The 20061-nt window shown below is 38.2% G+C and overlaps 2 protein-coding genes and 1 long non-coding RNA gene across 3 annotated transcripts; 1 reads left to right on the forward strand and 2 right to left on the reverse strand.

Annotated features, from left to right (window-relative positions):
* The first annotated feature begins 13096 nt into the window (after nt 1-13096).
* On the forward strand, nt 13097-13843 carry LOC135943403 (myoneurin-like). Its single transcript, XM_065489921.1, has 2 exons — nt 13097-13113; nt 13198-13843. The coding sequence occupies exons 1-2, from the start codon at nt 13097-13099 to the stop codon at nt 13841-13843; spliced, it is 663 nt and encodes a 220-aa protein (XP_065345993.1).
* A 1536-nt stretch (nt 13844-15379) lies between these two features.
* On the reverse strand, nt 15380-15871 carry LOC135936229 (uncharacterized). The gene is made up of 4 exons (XR_010574297.1): nt 15802-15871; nt 15712-15747; nt 15541-15658; nt 15380-15489 (listed from the first exon to the last, which is right to left on the reverse strand). It is a non-coding gene; the product is annotated as an uncharacterized LOC135936229 (long non-coding RNA).
* A 42-nt stretch (nt 15872-15913) lies between these two features.
* LOC135943411 (mucin-2-like) lies at nt 15914-18993 on the reverse strand. The gene is made up of 7 exons (XM_065489934.1): nt 18779-18993; nt 18375-18612; nt 18109-18133; nt 16772-17016; nt 16416-16523; nt 16259-16361; nt 15914-16203 (listed from the first exon to the last, which is right to left on the reverse strand). The coding sequence occupies exons 1-7, from the start codon at nt 18991-18993 to the stop codon at nt 15914-15916; spliced, it is 1224 nt and encodes a 407-aa protein (XP_065346006.1).
* Nucleotides 18994-20061: the final 1068 nt, after the last annotated feature.

Below are 20061 nucleotides of genomic sequence, written 5' to 3' on the forward strand. Positions count from 1 at the left end.
TGCTCTTCCATACCTTGACCAACACAAGACGACTGAACGTTTTTCAACCAATGATTTTGCAAGCATTTTTCGCTTGGAGAGCAAATCTGGAGGTTTCTCTGAAGCTTCCGTTTCAATGGAAGAGGTAAAAATTAGAGCCATGTTGCAGAAACTTAATTAAAAATATTGCTTTTGCTTTTAGTTCCTCCAATACCTGGTTGAATTTGTACCAAACTTGAAAAAGCTCGAGATTGAGGACCCAAGGATGGCATATTCATGCTCCGAAGGGATGATGTTCGAAAATATACGGCTACAGCCAGCTGCCACTGACCTTCTCTTGAAGATGGAAAACTTAACGGAAGTCAGGATGCACGATGTTTCCATCAAATTTACGGAATTTGTGCGTGTCTGCAGAGAAAGCCATTACTTGCTGTCTATTGTAGCAAATAATATTGAGGTCGACACAGAACCAACTAATTCCATGAAGAACATTCTGGAGACCCTCGGCTCCAAGTTTGACTTCCAAGAGTATGATGAATGGAAATTTCCTAGAAAAATTCGAATAACTTTGAAGAAGACATTCGATGCTACACCTCATCGAGAAGCACAGGTCACTCTTTCGAATGACTTCCTTGACCTGATCCCGTTAGGTTTGACGAAACTGCGAGTAAGATATTTTTCCCAACTTTTCGCACAGTTAATTAATCAAAACAATACTAAATTACAGATTTGTGCCAGGAAAACAATCGACTTCCAAAGCGAGAGAAACTGTTTGCTTCGCAACCTGCGCAGAGTAGGAGGAACTCTGAGAACTCTTCTCCTCGAATTCTTACGGCCCGATTTGGAAATCACGTTCAAACATATTTTTGAAAACTGCCAAGATTTGGAAACACTTGATTTATTTGACTCCTGTTTGAGTCTTGAAGATCCGATAGCTTCTTTTGGTAAATTGAAAAGCTTCACCTTGACAAACCGGTAAAAACATATTTTGATTTTAAATAATTTATAACTAACTCTATTTTTGATTTCAGGTTTGGTGAAGAAGGTGAAAGGTACAGCCCAGTACAACTTGGCATAATATTTGCTGCACCTCTTCTGCAAGAAATTTATGTCAAAACTTCCTCGATATTAGATCTGGGTGATATAGGGTCACTTTTGAACCTGATTAGAAATCGAATAATTTTGACCAAGTTGACTCAGATGATGCTCATTTATTGCGTTCATCGCAAATACCCACGTTCCAAAGAAGAAGAATTCCAGGAGTTGGCTGATGGACTCCGCTCTTTAGGTTGCAATGTACATGTAACAATCGATAGATCACCATAATCGGGCAGACCCAACACCTTACTGTAAATAGACTAAAGGCAATGCTTTTGTAGGCATACACAAGCAATTTATATTTGAATTATTTTAAAATTCTATCAATATAGGATAAAAAATGGCAATGTTCATTACGAAGAATGAAATTGTTATGAAACTATTGTAAAACTCATATTAAATCAAAGAGATACTCAATTTCAGTATATCAAATTGGAAAAATAAAAAAACATCGTTTTCTTTCTTTAATTTTAAAAAAATTTGAAGAAGTTAAACGTTCTGCAGACAAATTATTGAGGTTATCATCTTCCATAGAAGGTCTCTGCTAATTCAAATTTGTAATTCTTTGGGTGGGTGTGGGTGAAACAAAGTCCACCCGTGCAGGGCTCTAGTGTTGCCCCCGGCAAAGATTCACCCAGAAGCCGAGCACTGGCTTACCCTGATTGCCATAGGGTTTTTAAGTTTAGACGTGCACTCGAATCACCGCCACTGCCAGAAGTGCAAGTGCAAGGGATGGGATTACGTTGTGGCCGCATAATCGGGTTTGAAAGCTCGCCACGCCACACCCCGTACTTCTGCGTGACTCAATTTTGTGGAGATAAACGAAAGCTACAGCAAATCTAGCGCCCTAGAGAAAGTCACCAAGGAATTAGCGGAACCAGTCCCAGTGGTTTCAATAACAAAAATCGTTTATACGGATAGGAAAAGGTTTTGAATTTTCCCGCTCTAACTCACAGGTAAACAAATGGAAACATCCCAGCTGATCCCATCTTCTGCTGGGGTTGCCACATGTGAGAATTAACGCAAAGGTGTTACCGTTTCATAATCAATAAGGTTAGGATCGTGTTTGGCCCGAAATACTGCTCGATATAATAAAATTGCCCGGAATTGACAGTAAAATGCCCGTTTCAAGAACAGAACACCAGGAAAATTATTATTCCAAAGTAAACGGAGCTGGCATCCCTAGATCCCATGCTCGGCAGCGCCACCAAGCTGTAAGTAGAGGATTTGTTTACATCTCCTTCTCACTTTCGGAGGATCGTGTGCGCTTTTGCAGTTTTTGCTTTCAAGTTTCTCGATTCGAACAAAATTTAAGGTGAGTTGAATAGAACTAGATATTATCAGTTTTCTCACCCAAATGCAATTTATTTTTCCAGATGGTTCAAAACGATGCAAAATTTAAAGTTTTGAGGTTCGTCCCTGCTCTTCTTTCCCTGCAAGAGTCAACGATCAACACTATCGTAGAAAATATTGGACGCTACAGCAGAGACCTCTTTAAGAAAATAATTTGTATTGCAAATTGATCACACATCTGAACTTTATTTAATATTTCACAAATTCTAGCTCCTCCCATGCGCAAAATTTTGTTTGACAAATTAATGGAAAGAAAGGAAGAAATTGGAGAAGAGCAAATTTGGGCTGCACTTCCATACCTTGACCAGCACAAGACGACTGAACGTTTTTCAACCAGATAATTTCGAAGTATTTTCCGCTTGGAGAGAAAATCTGTAGGTTTTTCTGCAGCTCGCGTTTCAATGGAAGAGGTAAAAAATAGAGCCGTGTTGTCGAAACATAATTAATAATAATTCTTTTTGTTTTAGTTCCTCCAATACCTGGTTGATTTTGCTCCGAACTTGAAAAAGCTCGACATTAAAGACCCAAGGACAGAATCGAGCAGGAAGTTGTACAAAAAAACACACCTAGAAGCACTTGCCACTGACCTGTTCTTGAAGATGGAAAATTTAACGGAAGTCAGCATAGACGATGTTTACATCAAATTTTCGGGATTTGTGCGTGTCTGCATAGAAAGCCGTAACATGCAGTCAATTGAAGCAAATAATATTTTGGTCGACATGAAACCAACTAATTCCATGAAGAACATTCTGGAGACCCTCGGCTCCAAGTTCGACTTCCAAGAGTATGATGAATGGAAATATCCAAGAAAAATTCGAATAATTTTGAAGAAGACAGTCGATGCTCCACCTCATCGAGAAGCAAAGGTCACTCTTTCGGATGACTTCTTTCACATGATCCCGTCAGGTTTGACGAATCTGCACGTGATTGATTTTTTTGTCCAGCTGTAGCGCAGTTATTCAAAATACATTTCAGATTTCCGCCCGTGATTCAATTGACTTGCAATGCGAGAGAAACCGTTTGCTGCGCAACCTGCGCAGAGTAGGAGGAACTCTGAAAGCTCTTTTATGATCGAATTTTTACGACCAGATTTGGAGATCACGCTCAAACATATTTTTTAACACTGCAATGATTTGGAAACACTTGCATTACGCGACTCCTGTGTGAGTCTTGAAGATCCGATTGCTTCTTTTGGTCAATTGAAAAGCTTCACCTGGACAAACGAGTAAAATTTATTTTTTGAATCTAAATTTTAAAACTCACTCGATTATTAATTACAGGATTGGTGGACAAGTTGAAGGGTACAGCACCTTACATCTTGACAGAATCTTTTCTGCGCCTCATGTGCAAGACATTTACATCCGCACTGACCTCATACTAGATCTGGGTGACAAAGAGGCACTTTTGAACCGGATTAAAAATCGCCAGATTTTGACCAAATTGAATATGATTGAGATTTGGTATTACGTTCCTCGCGATTACCCACGTTCCAATCAAGAAGAATTCCAGGAGTTGTCTCGTGAACTGCGCTCTTTAGGTTGCGACGTACATGTTTTAATAGAAAGACAAAATTATCGGACAGGAACAACACCATACCGTAATAACCAAAGGGCTAATTTTGTTTAGGAATTCACAGACACTTTTGATATGATTTTGTTTGGAATTCTAACAAAACGAATGACAATGTTAATTATGAAGAATGAAATTGAAAAAAGGTTCTGTATGTTTTTGGTAATAAACATAGTTCATTCAAGGAGATACTCAATTTAAATTTATTTAAATGGAAAGTAAAATAAATTGTTTCCCTTCTATCATTTTTCTAAAACTGAATTTTTAATTAAACGTTAGACAGTGTTTCACAGAAAATAAATTTAAGTTACACCCGACAGATAATGTAACACGGCATTTTTAGGGTTTTATCATCAATTGAACTAAGCAGGGTAATGAAAATAACCGCATAAAATTGGCCTTGACGCCCAAGCGTAAGATCACCAGCCCGTTGGCTCGCATTGTTCAGCGGCATTCTCAGGAGTGTCAAAGCAATGTGAGGTATTTGAGCAGTTCGGAGATCTAATACTGGCTACAGAATGTCAGAGATGGCAAAAAGTGGTTAGTTTAGTGACTCGAAATGCTCAAATTGCTCAACGGGCTAGCTGCTTTGCACCTTTCCAGCCGTTGTAAAATAAACCGTGCCACGTGGCTCTCGTGCCTCATTTAAAAAGCATCTACCTTTTGCTACTCTTTATAAAATAAATCAATATCGTGAAGAGCTGAATATCTCTCAGAAAGCAATTCGAAATATGCGCTTTGATGGGCTGGTAAACGACGATGACCGAGAATCGTTCGAATTTTTTTTCTGCTGTACTCGTTGTCAGTGAGGCAAATTCTCTTCTCCGGGCAACACAAGCGTTGCGATTACTCTCGTCCGTGGAAGATTTTAGTCTGAGAGAATGGGTCGGAAGAAAGGAATACCGAGGAAAACCACAACCTTAGACACTGACCATCAAAGGTAAATTCTTAAACAAGCTTTAAATTTTAATTTATTTAGTCCTCAAACTTTCAGTTCAGAGTCAGAAGTTGAGGAAGTGAGGCAAATTCAAGAAACACCAGCGTCACAGCTTGGTGAAACCCCACTTGATCTGACGGGTATGTTTTTTTATTCAACCAGCCTATTTTTACATTTAAACGCTGTCCGCGTCAACATTAATTGCAAACATTTGCCCTACTATTTTAAAAGTCGTATTAAATCACTTTGTCGAACCGAAAATTATTATTGCAGTCCGAACAGACCAGACCCAATCCTTGAGGAATGTTCCCGATGTTTCAAAAGAGTCTAAAAGTCGTCAAAATGGACGATCAGCTCGAGACACTTCTTCTATTTTTGGAGATACGCAGCCGTCGAAAAGACCAAGGATAGATGAGGTTCAAGAAGACACAATTCTTGACCCATCAACAAGTACTGCTCCTTGTAAGGAGAACATGTATTCTTAATTTCTGTTAACTGAACAATTTTGTTTAAAGTGCCTGGACCTTGGAGTGGTTCGAATCAATCCCTGATTGAAGGTCTTGTTCAACTGACCCAAAATTTAATTCCAATAAGAGCAGGAAGCATGATGATCCAGCATGGTCCACGTTACCCTCCAGCGCAGCTTCCATCAACTTCCTCTTTTCAGGCCATCCAAAATGTGGCTGGAAACGCAGCTATTATGGAAGGTTGATTAATTTAATATGATCAATTATTTTCAACCCAAAACTCTTGAGTAAGAATTGCTTGAAGATGGCGGAAATGAAAAAATTGTTTTTTAAAAGTTATATAAAAACCCAAATTCAAGTAAGATAATGTCAGATTTTCCCAAGGTTATACAAAAAATAATTTTCTAGCGTTTCTTTAATCGATTTAAGGCGAATATTCAGTTTTAGAAAATCGAAAAGGAAGAATAAATTTCTTTATTTCACTTTTCCAGGTGAATCAAATCGTTCCGAGAAGAAACATCAGTGCCCTTACTGTCCATATAGGAGATACAAAAACATCCAAGGTTGGCGTGTTCATTTTAAAAAAGAGCACAGTCAATTGAAATTTTGTAATGTTTACTCTTGTGGACGAGAATACGATACTGATCAACAGCTGAGAAGCCACAAACGCGAGGATCACACTCGGGAAGAAATCGATGACCTGACAACTCCAAATGGCATGACCTTCTGCCCGTTCTGTAAAGAACTTTGGAATGATGGTGGAATCTGTATTATGCACATCAGAAACTGTTATTTTCGTCCCAAGGGGCAGGATGCCTTGATTTGTGAATTACATCCTAAAAATATGTACTTAGGAAGCGCAGAGGAAAAGAGGCAGCACGACGACAAAGTGCACAAGCACCATCATTCATGTATTTAGTCTCATGTTACGTCATTTATAGGCAAATAGCTAAGAGCGATCCTCAAAACATCTGTTTGATTAGAAAAATTGTTGGTGATGGAAAATGTATCAGAAATGAACCTACAGTTTTGTGAATAATAGCCTAATTGATTAATTTTCTTGGCGTTCTCTTTTAAAAAAATATGACATGTAATAAAAAAAAAAATCCAAAAATGCTTTTGAAATTGAAATTAAATAGTAAAAATAAATATTTGATCTCACAAAAATGGCCGTTGGTGTAAAAGTGCATTTGAGTAGCTCGAGTGAATATTTTAAGTTGCTGATTGCCGACAGCGACGTATTTAGTCCAGGAAACTTTAATTATTAGAGTCATCTTGCCTCAAAATGAACCTGACATCATCCAACGCGTCGTCGAGTAAGTTTTTAATTTATTTTCAAATAGATTTAATTTTTTGAGTTTGATTTCATATGAAGATTTACGTTTTTGGGTGGTAAAATGCTTTCCGAGGTGGCAAATGTGCATGGAACTCTCATCGTCGCCTCCAAGATATTCAATCTCGAAGAACTGGGTCAATACTGCAAACACATCTTGATCGAGCAATTCCTCACCGTGAACTCCTTCTCGCCCATTTTCAACGCCTTCCACGACATACATCCTCTCGTTTACGAAACCACTGCTCAGGAGAAGAATGTCCCAAATGCGGCAAATAATTGAGCCTCGTCGGTGCAATGTATAATCACAACCGGTATGGAAGATGTCCTGGAACGGCAGCAGATCAGTGATTGACTTGATGAAGCATTTCATTTTCGTAGCGTTAGCAATTATTAGATTATAGTTCATACCTCGTCGACACGTACGTAAATCCACTGCTTCTGACTATAGATTAACAATTCTTAGGTCATATTTCGAAAACAGTATAATTGTACATGAACGAAAAAATCAATTCCTTAAGAGTTTTTCAGCAGAAAATGAATTAGAAATAGTATTAATTTGTCGCCGGTTTTTGGCATGTAAAGCAAATAAACAAGTCCGTAAAGAGTGGTCAAGAACTTGAACCAAAATTGTTTTATTTATAGTGCACACTATAGATTATGTATGAGAAAAAGCGGGTTTGCATTCTTGTTTTGATCACCGCTGCTTGCAATTTATTAATTTTTTTTCATCCTTAGAGTCACCCGCAATGAGATCTTTGTATCGGAGGTCTGGAAATCCAATGTCATGAAAACTGCAACCAAAAAGCATCCGCAAGAATTGGAGATTTCACATAACAGACGTTTTGTACTATAGTGGAATTAAAAACGTTTCAGAATTTCCCGAAAGTTATTTATAGCTAAATTAAGTGCGTCGGTGATGGCAAAAATGTGGCTGCACTCGGGCTATAAAACCAGACAATGGGTATCATATTGGGAATAAGGGAAAGAATAATATATATCGCCCTTTACTGCTTCGCATATATCCGTTGTGTCCCGATATGGTCGCCGTGCGTTTTAAATTTTTGAAAACGTCTTGTCCCCCCGATTAATTCAATCTTCAATACACACCCCTCGTTCCAGTTCTCTGCCTGGAGATTAACAAAAGCTGCTATTAATCTAGCAGAGGACCATCTCGAAGCCGTAATAAAAGAAATGCGCGGTAGCAGTGTTTTAATTAAAAAGTATTTAGGTTTGAAATTTACCCGCTCTATATAGCTCTCAGTTAAACAGATGATGAAAACTAACATGGGAAACCTACCATCTGCTGTGGGGTTGCCACACGTGAGAATTATAAATCACAAAGGTGTTTCATAATCATTCAGGTAAAGATCAAGTTGGGCCCGAAAACTTGCTTCAGATAATATTAAATTTCCCGGAATTGGCATAAAGATGCCCGTTTCAAGCACAGATCACTCGAAAAATTCACAACCTACAGAAAAATCAGCTGGCAACCCTAGCTCCCATGCTCGCCAGCGCTACCAAGCAGTAACTAGAAGGTGTTTGTTTATATCTCCATCTCTCGCAATCGAAGAGTCGTGTGCGTCGCTTCGCTGACCTCTCTTCAAATTTCTCATCGATTTCAACAAAATTCAAGGTGAGATTGTAACTACACTTGTTTAAATTAACTCAATTAAGCTTTGTTAATTACTTGAAACACGTAGCCGGGTTCTCGTGGCGTCAAATATCGGCCGAATGAATAAAGATACTCTCGACTTTATTAACCACTCGCTCTATTTCACGTTTTAATCAGAAATTCTTAGCCTTTTCGGGACTTGAACTGAATTTTTCACTGTTCTTTTAAAGTTTTGTAAGAAAACAACTATAATGAAATGACTAAATGGCAAAGTTGACAAAAATCATTGAGTAAAACGTTGGCAGAAAATATTAATTATAAAATCGATCCAACAAAATCTAAATTATACGTGGATGAAAGTTCCAAGTATCCCGAATATTTACGCTTTGCAACTGAATAGTTCCTGAAGTCTCAAATATTTATTACAAAAATGTAGTAAGAAGAAATGTTACAATGTCGAATTCTAGGAATTCCCATTTTTGAAATTGATGAACCTATACAAAAATCCAATCCAGCAGCCACTGTGCTCCCATCATAAATTCGAACTATTCAAAGAATCAACGTGAAGATAATTCATGTAATCAGAGTAAAAGAGCATTTTTTTAGACATCTTTAGTTGCCTGACTTCCAACTAGTATATTATTATATAGTGTTCACGAAAGAGAGCTCAATGATTTTTTTGGCCCTTTTAATAGTCACAAGGGAAACCAAAATTTCGGGCTGTAAATCTGTGCCTTTTCTTAAAAATTTACAATTAAAGTTCTAGAAAAATGTTAATTTATTTTCAGATGAGTGATAACAATACAAACAACGAGAGGGAGCGGCCATCTCTGTATGAAATGGCTTTGAACACTGCTGTGATGAACATCGGGCGCTACAAAGACCTCCTCAAAACCAAAATTCGTAAGATAAAACGACATTTTGAGAGTGAGAATTAATTTATTAATTTTAATTTAAGCTCCACCTCTTCGGAAAATATTGTGCGAAGAAGTGATGAAAAGGTTGTCGGAATTAGGATGGGAACAAGTTTGGCCAGCTTTTCCTTATCTTGAGCCGCACAAAACAGCTGAATATTTCTCAACTTCGGCAGTAGCAGGGCTTTTAAAATTAGAGGTGCAACCTGAGCAGTCAGAAGAACTGAAATTTGTAGTCTCCTTAGAAGAGGTAAAACTAAATTAAATTTGAAAAGAACTCATGAAAAATGATAATCGATTCGTTTCTTTTTTCTCAGATTCTGCGGTACCTTGATAAATTTGCGCCAAGCCTACGCCAACTAGACATATATGAAACGAGGTCGTATATGGAAAAAAATATTTTTAAAATGCTACGACTCGAGACAAGTGCCATTGATCTGATCTGCCAAATGAAAAATTTAACGCATATCTCGATCAGGAATGCTGAACTCAAATTATCGGGATTTGCAAAAATCTGCATGGAGATAGAAAACTTGCAAGAAATTGACGCACACACTGTATCTAAAATGAGTCAAGCTGACAAGGAAAAAGCTGGTCAGCGACGTAGTGACGAGGTTAAACCTTCTCACGACAAGGATAAAACTTGTCAAAGTGCGATGACACGGTTAAAACGTGTTGTAATTAGAGGCTTTATCCATGTCAAAATTTCCTGCTCAAAATGACATGGTTAAAACTTGTCAAAACGCGATGACACGGTTTAAACGGGTCGCAATGAGAGGCTTTATCCATGTCAAAATATCCTGCTCAAAATGACATGGTTAAAACTTGTCGCAATGAGAGGCTTTATCCATGTCAAAATTTCCTGCTCAAAATGACTTGGTTAAAACTTGTCAAAACGCGATGACACGGTTTAAACGGGTCGCAATGAGAGGCTTTATCCATGTCAAAATATCCTGCTCAAAATGACATGGTTAAAACTTGTCAAAGTGCTGTGACACGGTTTAAACGTGTTTCAATGACAAGTTTTAACCATGTCAAAATTTCCTGCTCAAAATGACATGGTTAAAACTTATCAAAACGCGATGACACGGTTCAAACATGTTGCAATGAGAGGCTTAACCATGTCAAAATTTCCTGCTCAAAATGACATGGTTAAAACTTGTCAAAGCGCTTTGACGCGGTTCAAACGTGTTGCAGCAAGAGGTTTTATCCGTGCTAAGACGCAGGCAAACCGTCAATCTCGCGTGAGCTTCAAATCTCAGACTTAGAGCAACACCAACGGTCATTAACGATGTGCGTCCAGTTTTATCCGGGAATTCAGTGCGATGCATTTGATTTTTTGTGCACATTCCCGCTCATGGTCGGACGCTTTGAGGAATATGCACATTAATTCACCAAATTGTGCGAAATTTGGTGTTCGTGGTGCCTCTGGTGCTGGATTAAACCAAAAAGGTAAGACGCATTTTTATTTTATTGGGATAAATTTCATAATTCAATGTCGCGCGGCGAACACCGGGGGCGGCGGTCGATTAGGTGGCCACGCCGGAGGCGGCCAGCACCGGGGGTGGCGTAACTTATAGGGGCGGCCGGTTAGAGGTAGTGGCCACCACCAGGAGCGGCCGCAGCGGAGGCGGCCATAGCACCGGGGATGGCGAACGTATGAGCGGCTGGCCAGCGGTATAGCGGCCAACATCGGGAGCGGCCGCGGAGAAGGACAAGCTTTTAGCTAGTCAAGAGCTTAAAACCGTGACGAGTTTAAAGCTTGTTAAAACGCGGTCATCGTCAATTTGACAAGTTTTTTCCTTGTCAAATTGACCCATTTTAGATACAGTGCATATAATTTTAGTTGAAGAAACCCCAGAATCTACGAAGATGACCCTGGAGGCTTTCGACTCTGCTTTTAAATATCAAGAGTACACTGAAGATTCCATATTACGGAAATTTGGAATATATTTCAATAAAAAAATCGATGATGAACTCTGCCGTATTGCGAAAGTCAAAATTCAATTTTCTCCGGATCCGGTTTACCTTGACTCAATTCCCCAGATTACGCAACTGGAGGTATACTCAATTTTTTATACTGCCGAATAGATGTTAAAAGTGTATTTTTTGGCAGAATTGCGACGACATCCATATTTCTCGTAGTGCGTGCGATATAATGAATTTGCATCACAGCCTGAGAAAAGTAGGAGAACATTTGAAAGAACTCCGCCTCTTTTGCTATCAGGAAGAACCGAAATTTACGTTCAGACACATTTTTGAACACTGCAAAAGATTGGAGACCCTCCGTTTACATGAATTGTATGTCGCTGACGATGACGAGCCGATAGAATCTTTCGGAAAACTGAAGGAGTTATACTGGAACAACGAGTAATATTAGTTTTGGTCTTTAAAATTGAAATCTTCATATTTTCTTCTTATTCACAGAAGCCAGGGATACCCCATCACTCTGAGCACGATTCTCTCTGCACCACTTCTTCGAAAAATAGAGATCAAGGCCGACTTATTCGACCTGGGCAACAAACAGGCACTGTTCAATCGCATAAGAAACCGCGAGATTTGCAACAACGTTCAGGAATTTACAATTAAAGATGTGAAAAGAGATAATCCCAATTTTCGTGACTTAATACAATTGTTAGATGAAATTGAGACAGTCAATTCTTCATCAGAAACTGTCACTCTCCGGCTAAGGCGACGTCGAGATTTCCCCGTGATGACAGAAAGTTGGCCAAGGATCCACAACCAAATGCAATTTACCCTCTCTACAATCGATTAAACAACTTTGCCGCTAACATGATGAATTTGCAGATGTCTATGAAGGTTTTCTCGATTTTTCGTGAAGATTGCTATCATGTAGCAAAATAAATAATGAACAACCCATATGTACATAAAATAAAGGATGTGGTGCGAAAGGGAACGAAATCTATATATGTATTTTATTTCTAAGCTTCCTTCTTTATGTTCGTTCATTTCGGACAATCATCGCTTAGAATTGATCAGAAATGATTCTAGATATTATTAAGATCTATAAATATTTCATTTTAATATATATAAGTGGTGAAAATTATTTAAATACGAAAGCAGTTTAAAATCATAATTTATATAGAGTCAAATTTTCTCGTATTTGGCGGCTCGCAGCTTCTTAAGATGAGGCGGATCGCGGACACTTGACCTTGAAACGCTGTACAGTGAAGTATCCTTTATGCCAAGCGTTGCCATTTTCTTTCAAGGTTGCGTTGCCGTTAATCCACCCCATAAAATCAGCTCTTGTTGAGCATGAATCAATTATTTGGTCTCGATTTTAGAAGCTTTAGAGACGGTATAATTAAATTAGCCGCGGTTTCGGTCAGTTGCATTTGCGCGCCTAATGTTTCATTATTTAACGAAATAAAAAGCAGCGCATAATTGAAGTCAGGATTCAAGCGAATCAAACAGCTTGCTTCGCCGATCCATCGTCGAACGAAAACAGAAGATATTCAAATAGGGAAATAAACGCTCCTAAAAAGATTAGTGCCGAGGTAAGGTTTAAGAAAAAATATATTTGATCAGAAGAAGCAATCAAAAGAGAAGAAATCTTTAGGCAGCAGAGATTCCTAGATATCCATTGGCATTATTTGGATCATTTTTTGTCCTTTGTGCGGAAAAATGTGTGAAGTGACGAAAATTTTTGGAATGGTTTATTGATTCGTAAAGAGATAAAATAGAAAACTCTTCGAATCGTTCACATTTCAGGTGCTCTCCATTTCATCAGTCAGCCGTCTTCTCCCAATTCGATCGCTCGTGCTTATTAGTACGTGCTATTAGTTGGAAACATTTCTTTCTCCTGCTGAAATGTCACGCAAGGATAGGTAAATATTTGTTTTATAGCAGCAGATGAAAAAACAAGTGAAAAATCACGATGATTGCGGTGTTAATTTTCTTATTATTGACAGCTCTAAAGTTGAAATAGATGCATTGGGGCAAGATGAAGTTCAACCACAGGAATTTGCAGGTCTTGAAGTAGATGGCAATGCAGGACATTCATCAGGTGCAAACAAAGATCGGAATTTGAAGAGAAAGAACGACTACCTTGGCAAGAAGGAGGAAAACCAAGAAGCAAAATTGCCAAAAAAGTCTACGTCTTCAAATGAGATCAAAAAACGAGGCAATAATAGTGGTGAATGCTGGGAATGCGAGAGGGTGTTTACCGATATTTTCAATCACTCCAAGAGAAAGCACAACGGAGAGTTGGAAAAGTGCACCGCCAGTGATCGCGTTTGCAAGAAATATTTCGACTCGGCCCACAACCGAATCGAACACGAGCAGTGGCAGCATCCGGAGCGAAAGGAATTCTGCTGCCAGCTTTGCCATCACTCGACAGATAGAGGAGATAATTTGAAAACTCATGTTCGACGAAAGCATTCGGAAAAGAAAATCAAATGCGGAGAGCTGAAGTGTGGCAAGATGTTTGGCTCACAGGCAGATTTGAGGCATCATGTCAAGTGGTGTCACACAATGGAAAGATGTGCCAAATGCGGCAAAGAAATGAGCCTGGATGCACTTGATAAGCACAACCGGTATGTTAATTGTGCTCAGTAATTTAAGGAGGAGTGGCTGATTATGGAGTGACGTGGCTTTATGCTTAAATTTTAATTTATTTTTAAGATTCATTCTATAGGACTTTGTCACTTAAAATAAAGATGAATTTTAGCTTTACGATATAGATATATGAAGTGTGAAATCAAATCTTATAAATTTTCAATCAATTTTGTACAATGTTAACTTCAACTATGACGATAGAAAATCTATACACATTTAGAGAATAATAAAGCAGCAATTAAACAACTTAAGGAAAAAATCAATTCCTTAAGTGTTTTTCAGCAGAAATTGAATTTGAATAGTATTAATTTGTCGACGGTTTTTGGCATGTAAAACACATGTATACTATAGTCAAATACAGCCCGAAAAGATGGCCAAGAACTTGAACCAAAATTGATTTATTTAATGCACACTTATATGGGAAAAAGCGGTTTTGCATTCTTGTTTTGATCACCATTAGTACGTTTAAGATATTTTCACTCAAATAAAAATGCAGTAATAGATCTAAACCCGATTTTATTCAAACCACTCGTTTTTCACGCAAGAAAACTATGCTAAGATCAAAATAAGGTGAGAAACAAATTTTCCTATGGTTTTACGCAGATAAAGGCTTGGACATAGTTTGGGAAAAAAGAATAATTCTGCGGATTCATATAATTGTCAATGAGGAACGGCGGATACCAGACAGAAGTGAGAAAATTCCTAGGAGGCACCGTAAGTAAGAGCGAATCTTCGCAGGGATATCTTTTTGACGACTCATAGTAGAAGATATCCTGCAAAATGGTGCGGCTGTTGCACCACACCTCGTGCGTCGCGTTGATGAACTCCGTCTCTCCCACGAACATATTATCAAAATATTGCCAATTACTTAAAATTTTAATCGTATCATAGTCCGTCTCGGTCTCAGGCTCCATAAGCTTCATTCCCAAGGAACAGCAGTGTTTGTATATATCCACTGGATTCTGTTATTTTATAAGATTTTCTGTTACTATACGAGTAGTTATTTTAAGGACTTTGAAATTTAGACTCTTTTTTTACAACTTATTCAAATCGTTATGAGCACTTTTAGGCATTTTAAACATTTTTAAAATAACCTAAAGCCAACGATGAACATTATATTATGATTCAACGATTTAAATAGCCCAGTCTAAAGATCAAAACCTTATAATAAAATTGAATAATTACTAGCATTCCACCAATATCAATTTTGGAAACATAATAAGTTTTGCCCTCCAGTTGTCTCAAGGTTCCATTGCTATCTAATACGCGAAAAAAATTAATTCATTGAAATGTCATACAAAACTATTTCCAGCGTACCTAAACCAAATTTATTCAGCTTATCTACGGCAGTTTGCTTTTAAAAAGAATCCAATAAATTCGATAAATTCGAAACAAAATGATAAATACATACATCAATAACGCAGGGATAGTTTTCTGAGAGCCAACAACGTCGGCGCACGGGAACACAACCGATTGGAGGGGAAGACTAAAAGTCATTTTAGAATAAATTAAGCAGAAATAATATCATTTTCTTACGATTGATCCATTATCGTAATTATTATAGATTATTTTCGAAACCACGTCAGGCGCATTCCGTTGGCAGCACCTGTACATTTCGTAGGCAGTCGTGCAGTCCTCATTAAACTCTAAATAAATGGATTAAATCGTTCTCAAAATGGAATTTATAAAATGCAAACTAATTGTGCTGCACTGGAGGAAGGCAGCCATTGCCTGCTCAAGCAAAACAGGATTTTCCTGGGCTACCAGTTCTATTTGCCGCAACACTTCCATGCTCATTGCCTTTCCAAGCTCAAACTAAAATAAATTTAAATTAAATATTTTCAAGCTTGTCAAATATATAAAAATACCAATCCCATTTCAGATCCGATGCATTTTATAAAGCACTGGAAGTAATAAAATTGTTTTCTCAAAAATTCAGGTTGAAATATTAAATTAACCATCAGGTTCCGCGAGACGCTTGCCGCAAGGAAAGCAGTCGCGTTAAAAAGCAGGTCAATTTGTTCTGAAACAAAATTAGTTTAAAATCAGAATCACTGCCAAATTTTCGTTTCAACCTAAAGGCACGTCCCAGATTTCTGCGCATTCCATCTCCATAGCCACGTTGGGAGTGGCTTTTTTTCGAATCTCGCAAAGGGGATTTTTCTGTTCTGCACAGTCGGCTGTTGCCAGCAGTGCCGTTCCGTTTCTAACCTCGAGATAAACGCAAGCAAGACCTGCCTTTGGATGGCCAACCTTCCACTTGATTTCGGGGGAAACAAAGTCCCGATTCCTCGAACACCACCGGAATTTCGAAGGGCAACCCTGATCTGTTCCAGACAGCCAGAAGTCACCGTTTCCATCTGAATAGTGTTTTTATAAGGTATTAATTTGTCACAGTGAAAGATAATCCCGCACTCTGGATGAGTTTGGAAAAGCAATTCAATTTCCCGACCGACTCCATCGAGGCCAGGGTCAGGCCGATTTCGCAGCATTTATCCCGAGCTGTTGCCCAGCTAGCCTTAGATTTCAGAAGGATAAAATAGATCGAAGCCAATTTAATAAGGAATTATACCGCGCTTTTGGTGAAGTTTAGAAACATTCGTCCACATCCTTGGTACCAGTCTCCATAACTCACATAGTCTTTTTTATTTAAAAACGTAATTGTCCATTCTTTCACTCTCTTCAATGACAATTAACAAACCTGTTAGCTCCAGATCGTTATGTTCATTATAGTTGAATAGCGTATTCTTAAAAAAAAACAATTCAAATTGTTATATTTAAATCAAATTAATTTAAAAATTAATTTAACTGATCGTTGGCAGCTCCCAGTTGGACAAGTAGCAACACACATCAAAGGAGGTTTGATGATCAGAGACTAAAATTTCCCCAGCAGTTTAATCGAAATTCGCATTTCTCTAATTCAAATACCTTGCACGCAAAACTGTAATGGTTTGCACAGTTTCTGTCGGACAAGATTGTTCCTGTTGAGTTAAAAATGAAGCGAAAGTGGATGCAGCTCTCATTGCCGCCTTTGTTGTCTGGCTGTCCTGTCTCCCACACGAGATCTTTGGTGAAAATTGCTGGACCAGATGGCTCGCACCACGACCAAAGGCCTGCCGACGAGCCCTTAATCGTTCCTGAGGTCCAGAAATTTGAGGTTGCTTTCCAGTTGGCTAGTAAATCCAGATAATAATGTTCAAAGTTCATTATCAAAAATAATTTCAGTCTTATAATGTGATTGTCCTTAATAATTAATTCTATAAGAACAAATAATCACTTTTTGTAAAACTAGTCACGACTTTCTGCTCGGCCAGATTATCGATATTGAACGCATCCATTCCCAAAGCGCAACAATGTGCGTAGTTCTCCAACCAAGTCATCTAAAACAAATAAATTATTTGTAATATAGCCTTCTCTCTTGATTTGTATATTAATTGATCAAAACCGGCTTATTTCCAAAGAGATAAGTGTAGTTTCCGATGGCAGTCCAAAACCCGTAAGAGGGCGAATCTACAATAAAACGAAGTTTATTCATTTGTATCTTAATATATCCTAAATTTACCCTTCAAGCTTCCAGAAGAATCAAATAAAGAATTCTAAAATTTGATTTTTAAGTAAATAAATTTCCCTTTTAAAAAAGTCCAAACCTTTTTGATGCAAACGTCGCTGCTAGGACATTCAACGGTGTACTGGCAGATAAACGGCAGGCTCTCACTGCAGTTTTTGTGCACTGTCCCACTGGCGGCAGTGGCAGAAATGACGAAAGCCAAACAGCGTTCGGCGGGAGTTGGTGCTGCCGTGGTTGAAAGCCAGAATTTATTCGAGGAAATCAACGTGGGAGACATGTTGTAGCCCGTCGAACACCACGAGTACTGACTCAACGGCGCACAAAGCGGATCCACGTTCGAGCCACTCGTCCAATAAATTCCGGCTGACGAACATAATTCTTAGGCTGTTTGATAAAATCATTTTAAAAATCTTATTTACCGCTCAAGCTAGTCAAGCAGTCAAATTCCTCGAGAGAAGTTACGGCCAAGAGAGCCATGTTCAGCGCCTTGCACCGCAATCCGGCCTCGTTTCTCGGCACCTTAAATTTCATTCAAATTAATTCATTCGAATTTATATCAAAATCATTGTTACATTGACGCTTGAAACGTAATATTTCCTATTTGTGCACTTTGGTGGAGCTATTGCTGAGCCATCGACTGAGATTAAGGATTCAACACTCTATAGAGTTTAGTTTTTATATTTAATTTTGTTCAAACCTGTGTTCGGCATTGCTGTTGGATTCTTTCAAAAGAATAGAATGTCGGTTCATTAAATAATTAATATGTATTATATATATTTAGTGCAAAATTGGCTGCTATTTTGTTCTAAGCCACGTATTAAGTGATATAGACTCTATATAAATTTGTAAATTACCGCCAAGAAGTTGTTGAAATCTGCACAGTCCAGGAGACATGGAAGAGGCTAATGCAGGAATGGCATTTCGAAAAAATAAACTGTTTTAAAATAACTTTGACATATCTACAGTCGTAGTAGTAGCAGTAGTGGTTGTTGTTGTTGTTGTTGTTGTAGCTGTAGTTGTTGTTGCAGCTGTAGTTGTTGTTGTTGTTGTTGCAGCTGTAGTAATTGTTGTTGTAGTTGTTGTTGTCGTAGTGGATTTTGCGGATGTAGCGGTAGTTAGCAAAGTAGTTAAAGTTGTTGTTTTTGTAGTAGTTAGAATGCTTGTCGATGATGTCGCCCGAGTGGTTGTTCTAATTGACAATCTAAAAACACATCTCTTTAACGAAAAAAAATTGCAAAATATATAGAAATTTTTACGTAGGAATTGGAGTGGTTGGAGAAGTTCGCTTAATGGTTGTCACAGGTGTAGTCGCTCTGAATTGAATTACTTCTTATAATTTCGTGGAGTAGTCTAAATAGAAACTATACTTTTTCTTCGTAGTTGTAGCTTTGACGGTGGTTTTCATTCCTGGTGGATCAGGCACCTCGCAAACAAAGTTGGAAACCATGTCGCATGAAATCCCCTCGAGACCTAGAGCGCTGAGACCGAGACAGTCGCCATCATTTGAAGGATCTTTGGGTGGGAGAAGTGCAGAGGCCAAATCTCCCAGCCAATCGGTGCCCCCGTCGGTGACCTTTTCCATCGAGGTCAAGAACGTGGTTGCTGACAGGCCTAATAAGCGAGAGGATGCCATCAAGAATTCTGTATGGCAGTCCATAATCACCAATGTCTCCGAGAAAATCCTTAACTGGGTCGAGCTCAGCGATCGAGCCAAGAGACATAAGCTCCAGACCATTGTCTTTGCATATGGTTGTAGCCTCGGGAATTGTAGCACGGTTCTCGGGAACTATTAAGTTTTTTCCCCCAACGAAGTTCAGAACAGCTAATTCAAGAGAATTATAAAACAATAATGATATTTAAAATATTTCGAACCATCTTCAATTGAAGTCAAAGAGTCCAAACCCCTGAATAAATATAACAAAGCATCGAAACTTCTATTAATTCATCGTTAAATTACAAAGTTGATGCATCATCCTCCTTCGGATCTTCGCAAATAAAATGGTTCTTAGTATTGCACGAGCTGTTGAAATATTGGTCTTCCTTTTGCACCAGACAATCGCCAGGACCTCCGGGAGGATCTTCAGATCCCCAATTCGATAATAATTTTGCTCCTTCCTCGACCAGAGACGAGAACGACGAAAAAACCGGTGCTTTGAGCAAATCTATAAACGAATCAATCGATTTCTGATGTATGACTCTCGCGCAATTACAAGAAACGAATTAACCTATATACTGTAAATAGTCTGAAATGTCTGCTGCTTCGCTTTGACTGTCCAAAGAGGCAATTTCCATCTGGTCCTTTTCGCAAATTTTCTTCGCATCGGTAAATGTAGCCTGTTTAAAATACATTTTAGTAATAGTTCAATCGTTGTAGGTAAAATTTCACTATCTCATCGGGAAACTTGTATTTCTTCGTTCCGATCCTGACCATTTTATCAGAAGGCGCTATGTGGTAATTTTGAATTAAAATATAAAACATAATAATAAATATGGTTTACAATTAAAAACGGTCCGCCATCCTGAAAAAAGAAGCATGCATGGTTGTAGAAAAAAATATGATTAGTTTAATTTTTAAAGTTTGATGTTATACAAAAAGATAAAAGTAAACACTTTTTAAGGATTATGTGTAACATAATATTAAATTTAGTTT

This window comes from Cloeon dipterum, chromosome 1 (assembly GCF_949628265.1).
Source record: "Cloeon dipterum chromosome 1, ieCloDipt1.1, whole genome shotgun sequence".
Taxonomy (NCBI): domain Eukaryota; kingdom Metazoa; phylum Arthropoda; class Insecta; order Ephemeroptera; family Baetidae; genus Cloeon; species Cloeon dipterum.